The sequence below is a fragment of the Hippoglossus hippoglossus genome, chromosome 1 (genome assembly GCF_009819705.1).
Source record: "Hippoglossus hippoglossus isolate fHipHip1 chromosome 1, fHipHip1.pri, whole genome shotgun sequence".
Lineage (NCBI taxonomy): Eukaryota > Metazoa > Chordata > Actinopteri > Pleuronectiformes > Pleuronectidae > Hippoglossus > Hippoglossus hippoglossus.
The window spans coordinates 30,384,858-30,402,357 of record NC_047151.1 but is presented as its reverse complement, the minus strand read 5'-3'; the positions used below and the strand labels follow the sequence as shown (position 1 = coordinate 30,402,357).

General features: G+C 46.3%; 1 protein-coding gene across 1 annotated transcript in view; it reads right to left on the bottom strand.

The window, feature by feature from the left end:
- LOC117763551 (nidogen-1-like) overlaps positions 1 to 17,500 on the bottom strand; it is a 23,102-nt gene that overhangs the window by 3,235 nt on the left and 2,367 nt on the right. The window contains exons 2-16 of the mRNA XM_034588763.1: positions 12,080 to 12,382; positions 10,506 to 10,732; positions 9,503 to 10,008; positions 9,253 to 9,393; positions 8,685 to 8,936; positions 8,344 to 8,544; positions 8,032 to 8,265; positions 6,770 to 6,907; positions 6,564 to 6,692; positions 6,123 to 6,266; positions 5,915 to 6,043; positions 768 to 1,007; positions 525 to 697; positions 113 to 239; positions 1 to 46 (exon numbers count right to left, since the gene is read on the bottom strand). The exon at positions 1 to 46 is cut by the window's left edge and continues 126 nt beyond it. Of these exons, the coding sequence (XP_034444654.1) occupies positions 1 to 46; positions 113 to 239; positions 525 to 697; positions 768 to 1,007; positions 5,915 to 6,043; positions 6,123 to 6,266; positions 6,564 to 6,692; positions 6,770 to 6,907; positions 8,032 to 8,265; positions 8,344 to 8,544; positions 8,685 to 8,936; positions 9,253 to 9,393; positions 9,503 to 10,008; positions 10,506 to 10,732; positions 12,080 to 12,382 (2,990 nt within the window). The remainder of the gene's footprint in view (positions 47 to 112; positions 240 to 524; positions 698 to 767; positions 1,008 to 5,914; positions 6,044 to 6,122; positions 6,267 to 6,563; positions 6,693 to 6,769; positions 6,908 to 8,031; positions 8,266 to 8,343; positions 8,545 to 8,684; positions 8,937 to 9,252; positions 9,394 to 9,502; positions 10,009 to 10,505; positions 10,733 to 12,079; positions 12,383 to 17,500) is intronic.

The following is a 17,500-nucleotide window of genomic DNA, read 5'->3' as shown; positions in this document are numbered from 1 at the left end:
AGGCGGGACACGTGGTCGACGGCCACGCCCTCAGGACTCTGCAGCTCTAAGGACAAACTTTATTTATAAACTGAAACGAGACAAATGAACAACCAGAGACAGACTGTCTTACCTGTGGTGACCACTTGGGTGACGTCTCCGCCGCTCAGACTGGCCCGGCTGATTGCCGGCCCCGTGATGTCTGTCCAATAAACCATCTTGTCCACACAGTCGTAGGCGATGGCGATCACCACCCGGTCCTGAGACAGAAAACAATGTCACATGTCTCAACGTGTCTCAACGTGTCTCAACGTGTCTCAGCGTGTCTCAACATGTCTCAATGTGTCTCAACTTGTCTTAACGTGTCTCAACGTGTCTCAGCTTGTCTTAATGTGTCTCAACGTGTCTCAACGTGTCTCAACATGTCTCAATGTGTCTCAACTTGTCTTAACGTGTCTCAACGTGTCTCAGCTTGTCTTAATGTGTCTCAACGTGTCCCAATGTGTCTCCATGTTTAAAAGTTTACATGTTTAGAAGAGTCTTACAGGGACGTGCAGCAGAGGTTTGGCGTCCTCTCTCTTCATGTTGTATCCGTCCAGAGGAAGAAGTTCGATTCTCCCGCTCTGAGCGAACAGCAGGTGTGTCCCCGGAGCGACGGGCTGTACGTCAGGCCGCGGCGTCGGACCCAGAGGGGGAGGAGTCACTGCGTGGTTAATACCTGTGAAGACGTTTGTTTAGTTAACCTGTTTAGTTCATTCAGACATTGGAACATGAAGTGTTTGACTCACACAGAGGAGCGTTGCTGGCTCCGGTCCGGGTGTTGGGGATCTCCTGACCCGTGGCGTCCACACACCAACACTGTCTGATGCTGGCGTGACATTGCGACGGCTCGAAGGCTCCGTGCTCATCACACTGTGCCACGTACTGACCGACGGCCGGTCGAGGACGGAAGAAGGAGAAGAAGCTGGAGGAGGAGGCGGCGGCCTGAGCGCTTTCTCTCTGATGCTCGCACTGCGTCTTCTCTCGCTCTGGACAAACACAATAACAGTCCGAGTGAGACATCACAGAAACAACGTCAACAATGTGAAGATCTTTGATACAAGGTTGAGCTTTCATCATGTTGAGTTTGAATTATAAGAAGTTAACAACTCGTTAACCACTCGTTAACCACTCGTCAACCACTCAGGTAACAACTCGTTTACCACTCGTTAACCATTCGTTAACCACTCAGGTAACAACTCGTTTACCACTCAGGTAACAACTCGTTAACCACTCAGGTAACAACTCGTTAACCACTCGTTAACCACTCGTCAACCACTCAGGTAACAACTCGTTTACCACTCGTTAACCACTCGTTAACCACTCAGGTAACAACTCGTTTACCACTCGTTTACCATTCGTTAACCACTCAGGTAACAACTCGTTTACCACTCGTTTACCACTCGTTAACCACTCAGGTAACAACTCGTTTACCACTCGTCAACCAATCAGGTAACAACTCGTTAACCACTCAGGTAACAACTCGTTTACCACTCAGGTAACAACTCGTTAACCACTCGTTTACCACTCAGGTAACAACTCGTTTACCACTCGTCAACCAATCAGGTAACAACTCGTTAACCACTCAGGTAACAACTCATTTACCACTCAGGTAACAACTCGTTTACCACTCAGGTAACAACTCGTTTACCACTCGTTTACCACTCAGGTAACAACTCGTTTACCACTCAGGTAACAACTCGTTTACCATGCGTTAACCACTCAGGTAACAACTCGTTTACCACTCAGGTAACAACTCGTTTACCACTCAGGTAACAACTCGTTTACCATGCGTTAACCACTCAGGTAACAACTCGTTAACCACTCGTTTACCACTCAGGTAACAACTCGTTTACCACTCGTTTACCACTCAGGTAACAACTCGTTTACCATGCGTTAACCACTCAGGTAACAACTCGTTTACCACTCAGGTAACAACTCGTTTACCACTCAGGTAACAACTCGTTTACCACTCAGGTAACAACTCGTTTACCACTCGTTTACCAATCAGGTAACAACTCGTTTACCAATCAGGTAACAACTCGTTAACCACTCGTTTACCACTCAGGTAACAACTCGTTTACCACTCAGGTAACAACTCGTTTACCAATCAGGTAACCACTCGTTTACCACTCAGGTAACAACTCGTTTACCACTCAGGTAACAACTCGTTTACCAATCAGGTAACAACTCGTTTACCACTCAGGTAACAACTCGTTTACCACTCAGGTAACAACTCGTTTACCAATCAGGTAACAACTCGTTAACCACTCGTTTACCACTCAGGTAACAACTCGTTAACCACTCAGGTAACCACTCGTTTACCACTCAGGTAACAACTCGTTTACCACTCAGGTAACAACTCGTTAACCACTCAGGTAACAACTCGTTTACCACTCAGGTAACAACTCGTTTACCAATCAGGTAACAACTCGTTAACCACTCGTTTACCACTCAGGTAACAACTCGTTTACCACTCAGGTAACAACTCGTTAACCACTCAGGTAACAACTCGTTTACCACTCATTTACCACTCAGGTAACAACTCGTTAACCACTCGTTAACCACTCAGGTAACAACTCGTTTACCACTCGTTTACCAATCAGGTAACAACTCGTTTACCACTCGTTTACCACTCAGGTAACAACTCGTTTACCACTCAGGTAACAACTCGTTTACCACTCGTTAACCACTCAGGTAACAACTCGTTAACCACTCGTTAACCACTCAGGTAACAACTCGTTTACCAATCAGGTAACAACTCGTTTACCACTCGTTTACCACTCAGGTAACAACTCGTTTACCACTCAGGTAACAACTCGTTTACCACTCGTTAACCACTCAGGTAACAACTCGTTAACCACTCAGGTAACAACTCGTTAACCACTCGTTTACCACTCAGGTAACAACTCGTTTACCACTCAGGTAACAACTCGTTTACCACTCGTTTACCACTCAGGTAACAACTCGTTTACCAATCAGGTAACAACTCGTTTACCACTCGTTTACCACTCAGGTAACAACTCGTTAACCACTCAGGTAACAACTCGTTTACCACTCGTTTACCACTCAGGTAACAACTCGTTTACCACTCAGGTAACAACTCGTTAACCACTCGTTTACCACTCAGGTAACAACTCGTTTACCAATCAGGTAACAACTCGTTTACCACTCGTTTACCACTCAGGTAACAACTCGTTAACCACTCAGGTAACAACTCGTTTACCACTCGTTTACCACTCAGGTAACAACTCGTTAACCACTCAGGTAACAACTCGTTAACCACTCGTTTACCACTCAGGTAACAACTCGTTTACCACTCAGGTAACAACTCGTTTACCACTCAGGTAACAACTCGATTACTTGTTTGTGCTTCAGCTGGTTTGATTGTTAGTGACATTTCACTATTTTTCTTAACCCACTATTTTTAAATGAAATCCTTATAATCGATTTTTTCTGTGTAGTTATTTATTTCATTTGTTGTTTTTTCTCTTTTTAAGAACTGAGCTGAAACTATTATATATGATAATATATCTATTTTATATTATATTATATAATAATTGGATTTGATGTATTTTCTTATTTTATAATAAAGTGAATCTTTGGGTTTTGGACTGATGGTCGAACTAAACATTTGAAGAATCAACTTTTTTCAGGATTTAATCGACCAGTAAAGAAAATAATTAATGAATAATCAGTAGCTGTTAATATCTATATGCTGGATTTTGATCATGTGTAATTCTCCATTTTATCTCCAACATTGACAGGTTGAATATGTTTTCAGACTGGAGGACGTGGCAGCTGCAGATGAACGTGGAGAGAACCAAGGTCTGCGGTGACGTCTGGAGGAGCCTCGGCTCTCGGCTCTTATCCTCCAAGGACAAACCACAATCAGCCAGACGACCCCTGTGAGACGGAGCCAGGTTCAAGGAAGCGGAGCAGCTTGTGTAAGAGACGCTGGGACAAGTTTTGACAGGGGACACTAAATTATGACCTTCAGGAGCCGGGACGATGAAAATATGACAAGAGTGTGGTGTGGTGCAGTGGAGCTGTAATTAGCTCCAGTTCTATCTAATCTGACACCTGGAATCACTGACGGACTCAAACCGCCGACACACAACGACAACAACAACAAAAGAGGAGGAAAAAAACGGAGAATCAAAATATGACGAATCAGATCGGCAGGAAAAAACCTCGGTGAAAAATAAGTGCATCAGTTTTGACAAAGTAAATGTTAAAATAGATCAGCAGCAAAAATAAACAGAAATATCCATTAATTTTTCTCTGGAGGAGAAAATCTCCATATTTTAAGATTTCAGAAAGAAAAGAAGAAAATGTAAAATGTGACGAGCTGTAAACCTAAAAAATAATGAGGTTTAACTCTATTCAGCATTTAGCTTCATTAGAGCTAATCCCATCATTCTACTGCAGCCACAGTGAAGAACGAGGGGGGGACGTTCTCGCTCGCAGCTCAAAGACAAACACTGCGATTATCATAACTCCTACTTTTGGTTTTGGAAAAACACCAGAAGCCATAATAACCTTCCTCCGTCACGACACTGTCTCAAACTACATTTACTCTTCTTCAACTTTGACTCAGTGACAGAAGACTTTAGAAAGAATTTAAAGAACAGCACAGATCAACAGTTAACCAGGAAGTGACAAATGAACTGCAAGCTACAGATAAAATACTGATTTAAAAAAAACATAAAACTAAATATAAAATACTATGAAAGTCTGAGAATAAAAACATTTGCTCTGCTCAGTTTCAACTGTTTTTCAGACGAGGTCAAACTTTTCAATTCAGATGCATTTGTACGGGGGGGATTAGTCTTTTTTAATAAACTCCTCACTTATTAACAAACCAATAACAAATATGTAAATTTGTTCATGATTATTTTTTCTTTGAGTGTTTGAACAAAGAATCATTTCAGAACATAATGATGAGTGTCTTTGTTCTACAGATCAAAGAGTTAACAAGGACTGAAACGTGCACGTTACTGAATCAGAAACTGTGCACGGAGAATTGGCCCCTCTGTGTGAAGTGTGGCCCCTGACGTAGGAACATCTGACTTCATGTGACTTACCTGAAAACTGTTCAGATTCAACGTTATGTTTGATTTACACTCGAAGACGTTAACGAGGACGTCGAGGACATCGGGTCAAATTGTCCCAAACTTCTCTAAAAAAGGAAAATGAAGGTCCCTGCTCTGATGTTAAATGGACGAGTGAACATGCAGAAGATCAGAGATCATGAGCAGCTCGTCATCATCGTCTGAATGTGTGTGAACGGGAGTGAAGATAAATCAGTTCATCATCAAAGCCTTTGATAAAACATAAAGTTTGACTGTTTGTCACTTTACTAAGATGATGTTGTTTACATCATTTTACTTTTAAAAGTTTTAATAATAATAATAATACATTTTATTTATAGAGTGCTTTTCAAAATACTCAAAGACACTTTACAAACGTTAGGGTAACGTAGCCGTGGAAGTGGAGACCATGTTGACATATGAGGACCAAGCCCCGAACCCTGGGGGACGCCGTGGGACAGCAGCGGTGGAGGAGGTGCTGATGAACTGTTGTCAGTTTGTAAGATAGGATTTCAGCCAGGAGAGAGCAGAGAGAGGTGGGAAAGGGAAAACTGTTTCATCAATGTTAGATTGATGATTGATTGTTGATGGTGTGAAGTGAGTCTTCAGGTTTTGTCTTCAGGGATCAGGAGTCACAGTGAACTTGTGGTTTCTGACCCTGAGATTTGTTGAGACTCTGTTGTTCCGTCTCAACCTTCAGCTGGGACACAGCTTCCACTCGTCCCTGAGACGTCTGTAAACCTCCAGTCTGTTCACACACTGTTTGACTTCACTAAACTTTAGTTTAACGGTTTGTTTCCTACCTGCGGATGTGGGCCTGCATTGGTATCCATCACCATGGAAACCAGGGCGGCACTGGCAGGTGTAGGAGCCCGGCGTGTTGGAGCACAAGGCGTCACCGTGGCAACGATCCAGCCGACAATCGTCCACGTCTGAGCAGAAACAAAGACACGGAGATGAAGACAAGGCCGAGGTCTGCAGACGATAATACGCAGCGTCTGAGAAACTCACCTTGACACGAGCGGCCGTCGCCCTCGAAGCCCGGGAGACACGAGCACACGTACGACGAACCTCCGGTGTAGCTGCACAGAGCTCGGTCAGAAACATCGCAGTCATGACTTCCTGTCTGACAATGATCCACCGGACGATCCTCCTCTGCAAGACCAACCAGAAAATATATGTTGTAGCCTTTTATTATTATTATTATTATTATTATTATTATTATATAAAACTACATCTGCTGTAACAGAAAGAATATCTGACTGTATAAAGACAATAAAACACAAAAAGACTCATGAGCTTCACAGATGTTTTCATATGAGTCACAGTTACGTAACAAAACCTCCATTGTTTATGTCTCTTGGCGTCTTTAAGAACATCTGTGTGTTCAACAAGGGACTCAAACAACACACAGGAAGTACACACTCCACCCACACACATGTTTAAACGCACCGATGCAGGTCTTTCCATCGCTGGCGAACATGAATCCGGTCAAACACTCACAGCGGAAGGTTCCGGGCTGGTTACTGCAGACGGAGCTGGACCCACAGATCCAGGACGTCTCCCTGCACTCGTCAATATCTGCCAATAAAACGACAACATTTACAGACCTGATGTGAGGGGGTCAGGGGTTACGCTGTAACGTGCGGTTGTGTTACCGTGGCAGTAGCGTCCGTCTCCAGTGAAGCCGGCAGCACATTCACAAGTGAACCGGAGGCCTTCGCCCGGTCTGCACACAGCGTTGATGTCGCAGCCGTGTCGGCCGGTGAAACATGGATTCTGCTCCGGAAGACTGCCTGTGAGAAAAAAGACAAAATAACAAGAGTATTCAGTGATGTTTCCTGTTACTGATGTTCATTAATAAATGATAATCGGATTAATGAACATGATGGATGGATTAGCAGCAGCTCCAGTTCATCGCTTCAGCACCTGTGGCTCCGTGTTCCCATCATGCAGCAGCTGGATGTTTGAAGTTTCCTCTTCGCAGGAAACACGACCCAGATGTTCCACGTTTAAATCTCAGACTCCGGCTAAGTCGGGTTTGTTTGTGGAACTCTGAAGCCGAAGCATCTCATTACATTTCATTTATCTGACGCTTTTATCCGAAGCAGCTTACAAAGAGTGCATTCAACCTCGAGGGTACAAACCCACCGGCACTTTTACCCTTAACCCCTAATGTAGTTAAAGAACCATCTGATGTCCCCTCCTGTGGACTGGAGGTTGGTATCTCCCTGACCTTTACCCCCTGCCAACGCTCTCACAGCCGCTGCAGCTCGCAGCTGAGGAAATAAAGCTGCTACCAACAGATCACTGTTGATGTTTCTTTGAAGGAGGCTCGTCTCAGCACATTCCTCCGAGGAGCAACAAACCACGACCAGGAGACACGTCAACCTGACAACCTGCAGCTGGACCTGTGAACATCTTCACGTCTTAATGGCTGTAAAACCTCTGGAAGAAAGTTTCAGGACAAATCTAGAAAGTGTGGAAGCCCATTTCCATTTATTCAGGCTGTAACAAAGTTATATTTTCATCATCAATTAATCGTTAATTATTTCGTTTAGTTGATGAAATGTCAGTTTAATGTGACATGACACAGAAAATCTGAAAATCTTTGTTTCAGAGAATGTTTTCTAATATTTCTTTAATTGACTAAATTGACATCAAGACTCTAAAAGTTTTTTCATGATGCTTCCGGCCTCCTGCCGCTCTACCCAGGCTCCGCCCCTCACCCAGGCTCCGCCCCTCGCCTGCTGTGAATGAGTCTGACCCGGACAATCTCCTGCTGCTGCTTCACAGGAGAAACACTAACTACACAACATGTCAGGACATCTTCAGAGACTTGATTTCATGAGAGTTTATAAATAAATGTCCCCTTTCTTTGCTCATATTTCCTCTGCGGGTACGAGATGTTTAAACTCACTGTGGACGGAGCCGATCTTGTTGCTCATGGCGTAGCGGGTCAGATTGTTGTCGGCATCAAACATCACAAAGATCTGGTCAACGCTGAGCTGCTGGGTGGAAGGTGCCGCCCTGGTTCCCTCGTTGTGAGGGCAGCTCTGGAAGGTGATGGTCTGACGCCACTGGTAGCTTCTAGTCTGGACAGTGCCGTCAGGGGACGTAATGGCGTAGTCGCGGTTTGAGGAGGAAGTGATCACTGGTTGTAGCAGAAGAGAAAACAATGAATACAGATTTACGTTGCGATACTGATTTAGTTTTAGGTAACGGTCCTTACAGTTTCTGTCGTACTGGTAGATCTCTTGGTACGGGTTGATCTGAACAGAGGATCCCAGCGGGATGGGGGGTAGACGTCCCTCCAGCTCTGTGCTCACCACCAGGTGGTCGTGTGCGTCGATGCCTTTAAACTGCTGCTTGATGTTCAAACGCTCGTTTCCAGGCTGGAAGATCACCTCAGCCTGTCGGGAAAAAACGCCACCTACAGGGGAACAAGGCCAAGGGCATTAAGGTTCATGGCCACCAACACATATTAACACATGAACTGAGCATAGCCTTTACATTTACTCTCTTTCTGAGAAGACACTCAACCCAGACTGTGTTAAAACAACGTCTCCTCACCAATTAGACTGAAGCCATTGTGGTAGCCAGGCTGCTCCAGGGCGAAGGCCCAGCCGATGACTCCTCCCAGGGAGGACAGCGGTTGCAGGGAGGGCCCCATGCTTGTGGGGATGTTGCTGATGGCCACGTAGGCCCGTCCGTCATTGGCCACCACGTATGAGTGCAAGTCGTTGTTACTGAACTCCACAGGTGAAGGCGAGTTCCCAACAAACACTCGACCATTGACCTTTCCATTCATTCTCTGCGGTTTACCTGGGAAACAACACAGATTTCAAACGAAGGACAGAAGTTGTCCCACAGCGATCAGACCTTTTTCCCGTGACATTTTGACTGTCAACACAAAATTGTTGTACTGACTCATAAGGTCAAATACCACCAGGTTCTAGTGCGTTCGTTGCATGAAACAAGGAATTTGATTGAATCATGTTGGGCCAAAATGTTCACAAGAATTTTAAACATCGATTTATCGAGAAAATAAAGGTCATATTAATCAATCATGAAAATAATCTTCAATTCAAGTCTTGAGCACCATCCCACATCGTTACGTCTTTGCACAGACAATTCTCACCTTCTGCGACGCAGTCCTTCCCGTTACCGTAGAAACCCGGCCTGCAGTGGCAGCAGTACCCGTTACTGTAATCCCGACAATCCGCAAAACTAGAGCATCTGTGTCTGTTGTGAGCACAGGTCTCCAGATTGTACGCAAATACTGAGAAAAGAACCAAAGAGTGTATCAGTCAAACATTTAACTAGACGTAAACCTTAAGAAATTAAATCTAAATCTTCAAGCACAAAAGTTTTGAACCCCAATAATTTACCATCTACATCCAGATCTTCGTCCTCATCCACCACAACAATCTGGGGGTGTTGGGGCTGGGAATGGGGGGGCCCTGGTTGGACTGGTTCAGGACTGATGTATCGTGGTTGGACTGGTTCAGGATGGTCTGGGTAACGTGGATGAACCCTTTCAGGACTGTTGTATGTGACAGTCTCGGATTCTGGAAATTCCTCTTCATTATCTGGTTTGACAAACCCTGGTGTGACGGTCTCTGTGTAACCAGTTTGATACGCAGCGGTACTATCGGTGTGGAACTCCTCCTTTTCTTCTGTTGCTGCTTCAGTGGACATCGTCGTCTGGGTTGTGTAGGTTGAAAAGTCCTCCTCCTGTTGCTCATCGGGTTGTCTTGGCAACACCGTCACAGGAGGTTCAGTTGTCCCTTTCTCCTCAGGAAGACCAGTGACCATTCCTGGTATGATGGTGACAAAGAACCGCGAAGGACCAATCTCATACACCCAAACTCCTTTGCGTCCTGAGTTTGTCTTTCTGATTGGATATAGGACGGGAAAAAAAATCAGTGACAATGAAAAAAAAGCTTTTCAGATAGTGGACAGTTAATTTCATCGATGTTCTTTTCAGTGATAAGTAAACCAACAAGGTTCTCTCTCACTAATCTAAGACCTTGATACAAAGACTACATTTGGCAAGACATGGGTCCTTTGTCAAGTCTCTTTCAGAGACATAACAAACCAGTTTCTGGTTGTTTGTTCAAATTTTGTCCAGTGAAGACAGATCTTTTCAAGTCTGAGAGACTTCAAGACATTTTCATCCAAGAATTTGTGATAGTGCCACTTTTGGAAATACTGTTTATTGTTTATTACAGTAAAAAGTATCTTCTTCAAAGTATAATTTGATATAAACATTCACGCTTGTCCTGGGCACTGAGGCTGAAGTATTTGTTTTGTTAGCACTCTGTTAGCCACTATAACATTGACGTGGATTACTTGTCTGACATCTTATATTTTCAAACAGCAGATTCATACTCAGTAAGTTCCCTGATGGAGGCCTCTTCATCTGTCGTGGTTTGGTAGTACGTCCCCTGGTTGTTCTGGAACCAGCCCTGCACCATGCCTTCATTGAAGCCGGCCTCGAGGAGCTTATTCTCACCCCCAACAGACGTGGAGAGGAACTGCAGGCCGTCTGTCGGATATAAGAGGATGGCATAGGAGGAGGACTTCGTGGAGGCCACAACCAGCTGGAACGTGTTCCTCTGAAAGATCAAATGAAAAATTGTTGAGCAGCCGTTCTCAGTTTTGCTTCTAGGGCCACAAAGTTCTTCTGATTTTCTAATCTGGTTGGTACTTTGAGGAGAGCCCTTTAATTTCCAAACCATCTTGTCTGAGCTGACGAGCAGAGAGTTTCTGATCTTTAGGGGAAGATGGTCATTTTATGGAGGAAGCTGTCTCATACACTGCTACAAAACAGAAACAAGACGGAACATCAACATTAGTTTTCTCTGTCAGGTGTTTAGGCTCCGCCTCAGAGAAAGTGTAAGGAGTTCAGACGTCAGGAGGGAGCTCAGAGTAGAACCACAGCTCCTTTATGTTGAAAAGGTCAAGTTGAGGAGGTTCAGGCATCAAGCCAGGAGGCCCGGGCACGGCCATCCGGGAGGAGGTGCAGAACTAGCTGGAGGGTCTACAGGTTCCATCTGGCCTGGGAAAGCAGCACCAAGGAGACCCTAACCCTTCGGGTCTTTAACCCCCCCCCCCCCCCCCCCCCCCCCCCCCAGGCACACCACCACCAGTTCCTCAGGCCATGATTCAGCCGTCTACTTACACCTCATGGACAAGCGACACTCTTCTGAGGAGGGTAATGTTGGTATTTTGTCCAGAGAAGACAGATGGTTTGAAAGAGGAGTGAAAGAAGGTGGTTTAAGATCCTGTCCTCAGTTCTCTGCCCAGCGCCCCAACTCCAGTGACCCTGAAGGCAACAGCAGGATGGGTCTGCAACTAACAGATTGTTATGTCCCAAAACTGGTTCTGTTCCATGTTGTCCAGCCAACCAGGAGCTCGGACTTCCCTCGTTTGCCCTCGTTACCTGGCACCGGCTGACTGCTCTTTAAAAAGCCTGCGAAGCTTCGAGCTCATCTCTCTGTGCAGCCAGGATCAGCAGCATTGCTATCAGCCACCACTCGGGCTTTTTGGTAACTTGAATTTACAATAAACTTGTTTTGGCAAAACTTAGTTGTTGTTTGACTCCTGTATGTTGCTTCCCTTGAGCCAGGTTGTAACACAGGTCAACAGCCATTCACACCTGGACTCAGAGGAACTCAACGACCCACAACCGGTGGGGGGGTTTAACGACTGGCCTGATTAACATAACACAGGTACAGACCCACAGAGTTGAAAAACCTGAAACCTCCCATTAGTCAGAACTGAAGAAGCCTCTTTAAGGAAACGTCTTCATGAAACACAAGCGTGTCCAGTTGCCTACGTTCACTTGACTGAGAGTCTTCACCGACATGTACATTCAGGAATCACTTTATACAAAGGTGAAGGTTGACTGTAAAACCTGAGCTATAAATCAAACCATCCTAAAAAAACACAACATGGCTGACCTTAGCGTCCAATCCGTCTCCTCGACCGGAAGTCCCCCGAGCAGCCATGTCCACCCAGGTGACGACGAGGACGTTGAGGGGCTCGACTCCTTCTTCTCTGGGGAAAGCTTGTTTGATGTGCTCAGCGGCTCGACTCAGTACCTCCGGGCTTCTGTCCTGCCGGTAGAAGACCGTCCCTTGTCCGTCACTGTTGTCCAGGTCTCCCAGCAGAGCGGCAATCATTGGAAAACTGGCGGGCATCTTCCCCAGGTACACGCTCTCAGCTGGAGGGGCGACGAGCGACACAAATCCATTGGTGTTAATCTGGAACAGAAGGAAGTTAACTAATTAATGTCTGAAAAATAGGAAAATTGATTTTAATTTAAATGTTATCTCTTTTTTATTAGTAAAACCTTCCATACTTTTATCATTATGAAGTAGTAATAACTATGACTTAGCGTCTCATGATCCAAACTTAGTTCATCATTATGATGAAGATACTTGTTGCTTTGCCTGTTTAGTAAGTTAGTATCTTCACCTTGTGTCGTACGTTACCGTGACGTCAGTTTGACATCTTGTCCACCGGGGGGGTGGAGCCCGGGGGGTGTGGGGGGGTGGAGCCCGACTGAGGGCTTAAAGACACGCCCACCCACACCTGCCACCTGAACCCATTGGACGGTACTAGCTGTCAATCACACTGTGGTATCCACCCCCAACACATCCGGTGCTTTATGGTCTGTTTGACTCTAAATGATCATAATTCACTAAATGAACATCAGCTGTTTGAAGAAGACTTGAAACTAGAGACTGAGACAGAAACTCCTGAATGTTTCCTGACGTTATAAAGTGAGAAGTCACTTTCTATAGACTTCTATAGAAACTACCAGAGGAGTCGCAGTGCACGTGCATCTCTATATATTAGAGACTTTTTCCCTTTCCCCCATCGGATTAATTAACTTTGAGGCAAAATAGTCGATAAAGATATTCTGAATTATGTGATGATGAGTTTTAATCAATGAATATTATTGAAAAATATTAATACATCAGGAAAAGTAGCAGAAATAAAGTTCTGCAGGTTGAGAGGATTATTGACCTTCTGGGAAAATGTCGGCCATGACCATGAAGGAATAACGACAGAGGAAGAAGAGGAGAAGGAGGATGAGGAGATGGACTGAAGGTCAGCTGGTGTTTTACACAGCACACAGAGGATCTCCAGTTCAAGCTGCCGTCAGAGTTCAGGACTCTGCGAGCGCTCGACCTCCTCTGACGCTCTGCTCGCTCCGTCAGCCCACAGGAATTCTGCACAATGACTTCCCATTCACTCCGAGAAAAGGATTTCTTTAACCTCATTAACTCAAATCCGCCTTAAACTGAAGCCGAGCGAACGCAGCTCAGTGACTGAGCCTGAATATTATCGACTGTGACCATGAAGCCGAACTCAATGTTTCCTCTTTGTCCAGAAGATTCAGACAAAACAGCCTCAGTTTATGTCTCAGACGATCAAACTGGGAAAATTTGGATTTAAAATCCAATTTAATGAAAAATAAACATATAACATGAAATAAAAACATGAGAATCTGACCACATGTTTACAACCAAAAGCAAGTTGCACACTTTGACGTCAGAAACATTTGAACATGTTCCTCCCCAAACGCCCTGAAGACTCAAATCTGAAGGAACGACCCGCCTCTCTACAAGGAGGGGGTAATCTGTACGAGCAGGGGTCAAAGGTCAAACAGCGTCTGACAACAGATGAGAGAAGTCTCTGGGTGAGTTGAGACAGTTTGAAATCAAAGCCACAGACACATCACTGTCATGGACGTCTTTCACAACAGTTACGGATGTAAGTGGTGATACAGGGAGAAACCCAGTGGCCAGAGAACACTGTGTCAATAGAAGTCAGCACACTGGTACGTTGTCAGAAACTTTGCCCGTGAACAACCTCGACAGCCCACAGGCCACAGGCCACAGGCCACAGGCCACAGGCCACAGCCCACAGGCCACAGGCCACAGCCCACAGGCCACAGGCCACAGGCCACAGGCCACAGCCCACAGCCCACAGGCCACAGGCCACAGCCCACAGGCCACAGGCCACAGCCCACAGGCCACAGGCCACAGGCCACAGGCCACAGGCCACAGCCCACAGCCCACAGCCCACAGGCCACAGGCCACAGCCCACAGCCCACAGCCCACAGGCCACAGGCCACAGCCCACAGGCCACAGCCCACAGGCCACAGGCCACAGGCCACAGGCCACAGCCCACAGCCCACAGCCCACAGGCCACAGGCCACAGGCCACAGGCCACAGCCCACAGCCCACAGGCCACAGGCCACAGCCCACAGGCCACAGGCCACAGGCCACAGCCCACAGGCCACAGCCCACAGCCCACAGGCCACAGGCCACAGGCCACAGCCCACAGCCCACAGCCCACAGGCCACAGGCCACAGGCCACAGGCCACAGCCCACAGCCCACAGGCCACAGCCCACAGGCCACAGGCCACAGGCCACAGGCCACAGCCCACAGGCCACAGGCCACAGGCCACAGCCCACAGCCCACAGCCCACAGGCCACAGGCCACAGGCCACAGGCCACAGCCCACAGGCCACAGGCCACAGGCCACAGGCCACAGGCCACAGGCCACAGGCCACAGGCCACAGCCCACAGGCCACAGGCCACAGCCCACAGCCCACAGCCCACAGGCCACAGGCCACAGCCCACAGGCCACAGCCCACAGGCCACAGCCCACAGGCCACAGGCCACAGGCCACAGGCCACAGCCCACAGGCCACAGGCCACAGGCCACAGCCCACAGGCCACAGCCCACAGGCCACAGGCCACAGGCCACAGGCCACAGCCCACAGGCCACAGGCCACAGCCCACAGGCCACAGGCCACAGGCCACAGGCCACAGGCCACAGCCCACAGCCCACAGGCCACAGCCCACAGGCCACAGGCCACAGCCCACAGCCCACAGCCCACAGGCCACAGGCCAATGGAGATGTGAGCGAGCAGTAAAAGAATACAGAAACCAAAAGATCCGCTACGGGTCCTCATGACCTGCAGATCCTCCTCAGTCCGGCTCAACTACTGATGGGCAGACAAATCTGGACGACTTTGCCCAATCTGGCTAAAAACCTGCGCATCAGAGTTAAGGACGCTGTGGAGAAACGTAAACAGGCCTCCCATTAAAAGCAGCTCAGACTTCTGCAGCCAGGAGGCGCTGTTCTCAGCAGCAGGGACAAAAGGTCGAGGTGGCTGGTGAGATCACGCCCGAAAGGTCAGACCTCATCGAATAGAGCGAGGAGCATGTAGAGGCGAGTCGCCATTTCTAAACACTTCAGGTTGCAGGGTCCCCAGCCCAAACCGCCACAAACACCAAAACAAATACACCTAGCGACCGTTACCGCGGTGATACGGGGTGAAAACCAGGGTACGATGGATATACGTGTGAAGGGGGTTGAGAGAACTGTTTGCTCTTCTTCGGTGGTTTAATGGCAGTGACTGCAGTGTCAGCGCCACCTGCTGATTTGTGTTTAGAGACAAACGTTGATTTTCATGAAGTTTGACTCCTTGATAATTTTGAACGATTTAATGTTATTTTGTATTTGATGAGTTAAAGTGAAAAAGTTTGATAATGTTTGTGGAACCTTCCGATGTTGATCACCCGACTCAACATGTAATAACAACACGCGTGTGTGAAATCCTATGTGCGTCCTACTCGTGGAAACATGCCAGGACGCCGCTGACATCACACATGTCTGACCCCTGACATCATCATTATCAGTGTGAGAACGGCGGTGGGAGGGAACACCCTGAGAGCTGCCATCTGGTTCTGGAGGACAGATGTCTCAGGTCTATATGTTCCAGATGTGCTGAACTTCCTGTCAGAGCTCCAGCGAATATACGAGCGGAAGAAGCTTCTGCTGAGGATCTGGAGCCGAGCCCAGGTTTCACGGTGCAGGATGGAGCTGAACGTAAAGGAGGACTGATAATTACTGAGGAGGAACCAGCCCACAGGATGTCGTTCTGAGGGGAGTTCCTTCATAGACCCACAGCCTCATTACAGCTTCACACTGTGTGAACGTGGAGAAACTCGGAAGCTCTTTATAACACATTCAGAATGATGCAAAATAATAAAGACAGAATAAAATGATTTATTTCATTTTATTTTACTTACACATCTTAGACTCTTTCTATTTTATTCGTTTATTCACTTTCTCGGAAATATTGGTTTAAAGGTCGGATCAGTTTCAGAATTTTTTTTATCTTATTTGTTGAAATTACGATTTCCATCAGTAGTAAAATTTGTCAGAAAAAAAAAGAAATAAAGCCGCAGGACTGTAATAAACACGACTAATTATTTCATTCATCGGTGTAACTGTCACTAACGGACCTAAACTTTCATCTCTGATTTTACTAAAACTCCTTCAGCATTTGATTATTTCATCTTTCTTTGTTTAACTTCCTTCATATTTTGGGGATTTACTTCACTTCCTTTGAATCGTGTTTTTCTTTCATTGGTTAATGTTTAAACTCATATTCAGACTCAGACATTCAATGTTTTTTAAGAAACATTGTTTGAGTGTTGGCCTCAATATTTCAAACGAAACTGTCGACAAACAAACGACGGACGAAGACATTTAACCGATCAACTGACGGACCAGCGTCCTGCGGGTTAAACCAACAGAACATGTGAACGCAGCTTTAAAAGATTTATCCTCCAACAACAGAAACAAGTTTGACCCCCCACTGTGTGTGTTGTTATTGTAACTGGAGGGGGGGGGGGGGGGGGCAAATGGTGAAGTGACAGAGCTAAAGAAAAAAAAACTGTGACAAATCAAAGCATCAAGAAAAAACAGTGAAAAGTGAAAAAGTTTATCTTGATCATTTTAACTGACTAAGTTAAAATGATCAAGTTCTACGGTGACAGGAAACATTAAAGTGTGTCAGTGTTCTTCTACTGTAGATGCTCCAATCAGGATTAATAATCACATGGTGTGTGTGTGTGTGTGTGTGTGTGTGTGTGTGTGTGTGTGTGTGTGTGTGTGTGTGTGTGTGTGTGTGTGTGTGTGTCAGCTGATAAAAGGCTTATATATACTGCATTTTAATTGACTCACATTCCAGCCTCTGTTCACATCTTCAACAGAGAATCAACACCTCTGAACTAACAGCAAACCACACACACACTCACACACACACACTCACACACACACACTCACACACACTCACACACACACACACACACACACACACACACACACACACACACACACACACACACACTCACACACACACACACACACACACTCACACACACACACACACACACACACACACACACACACACATTTAATCACAACAATCACCACAAATCAAACAAAGTAGCAGACACACACAGAGACGTCTCCTATTTTGTAAACAGCTGTGAAATGTCCCAATAGAAA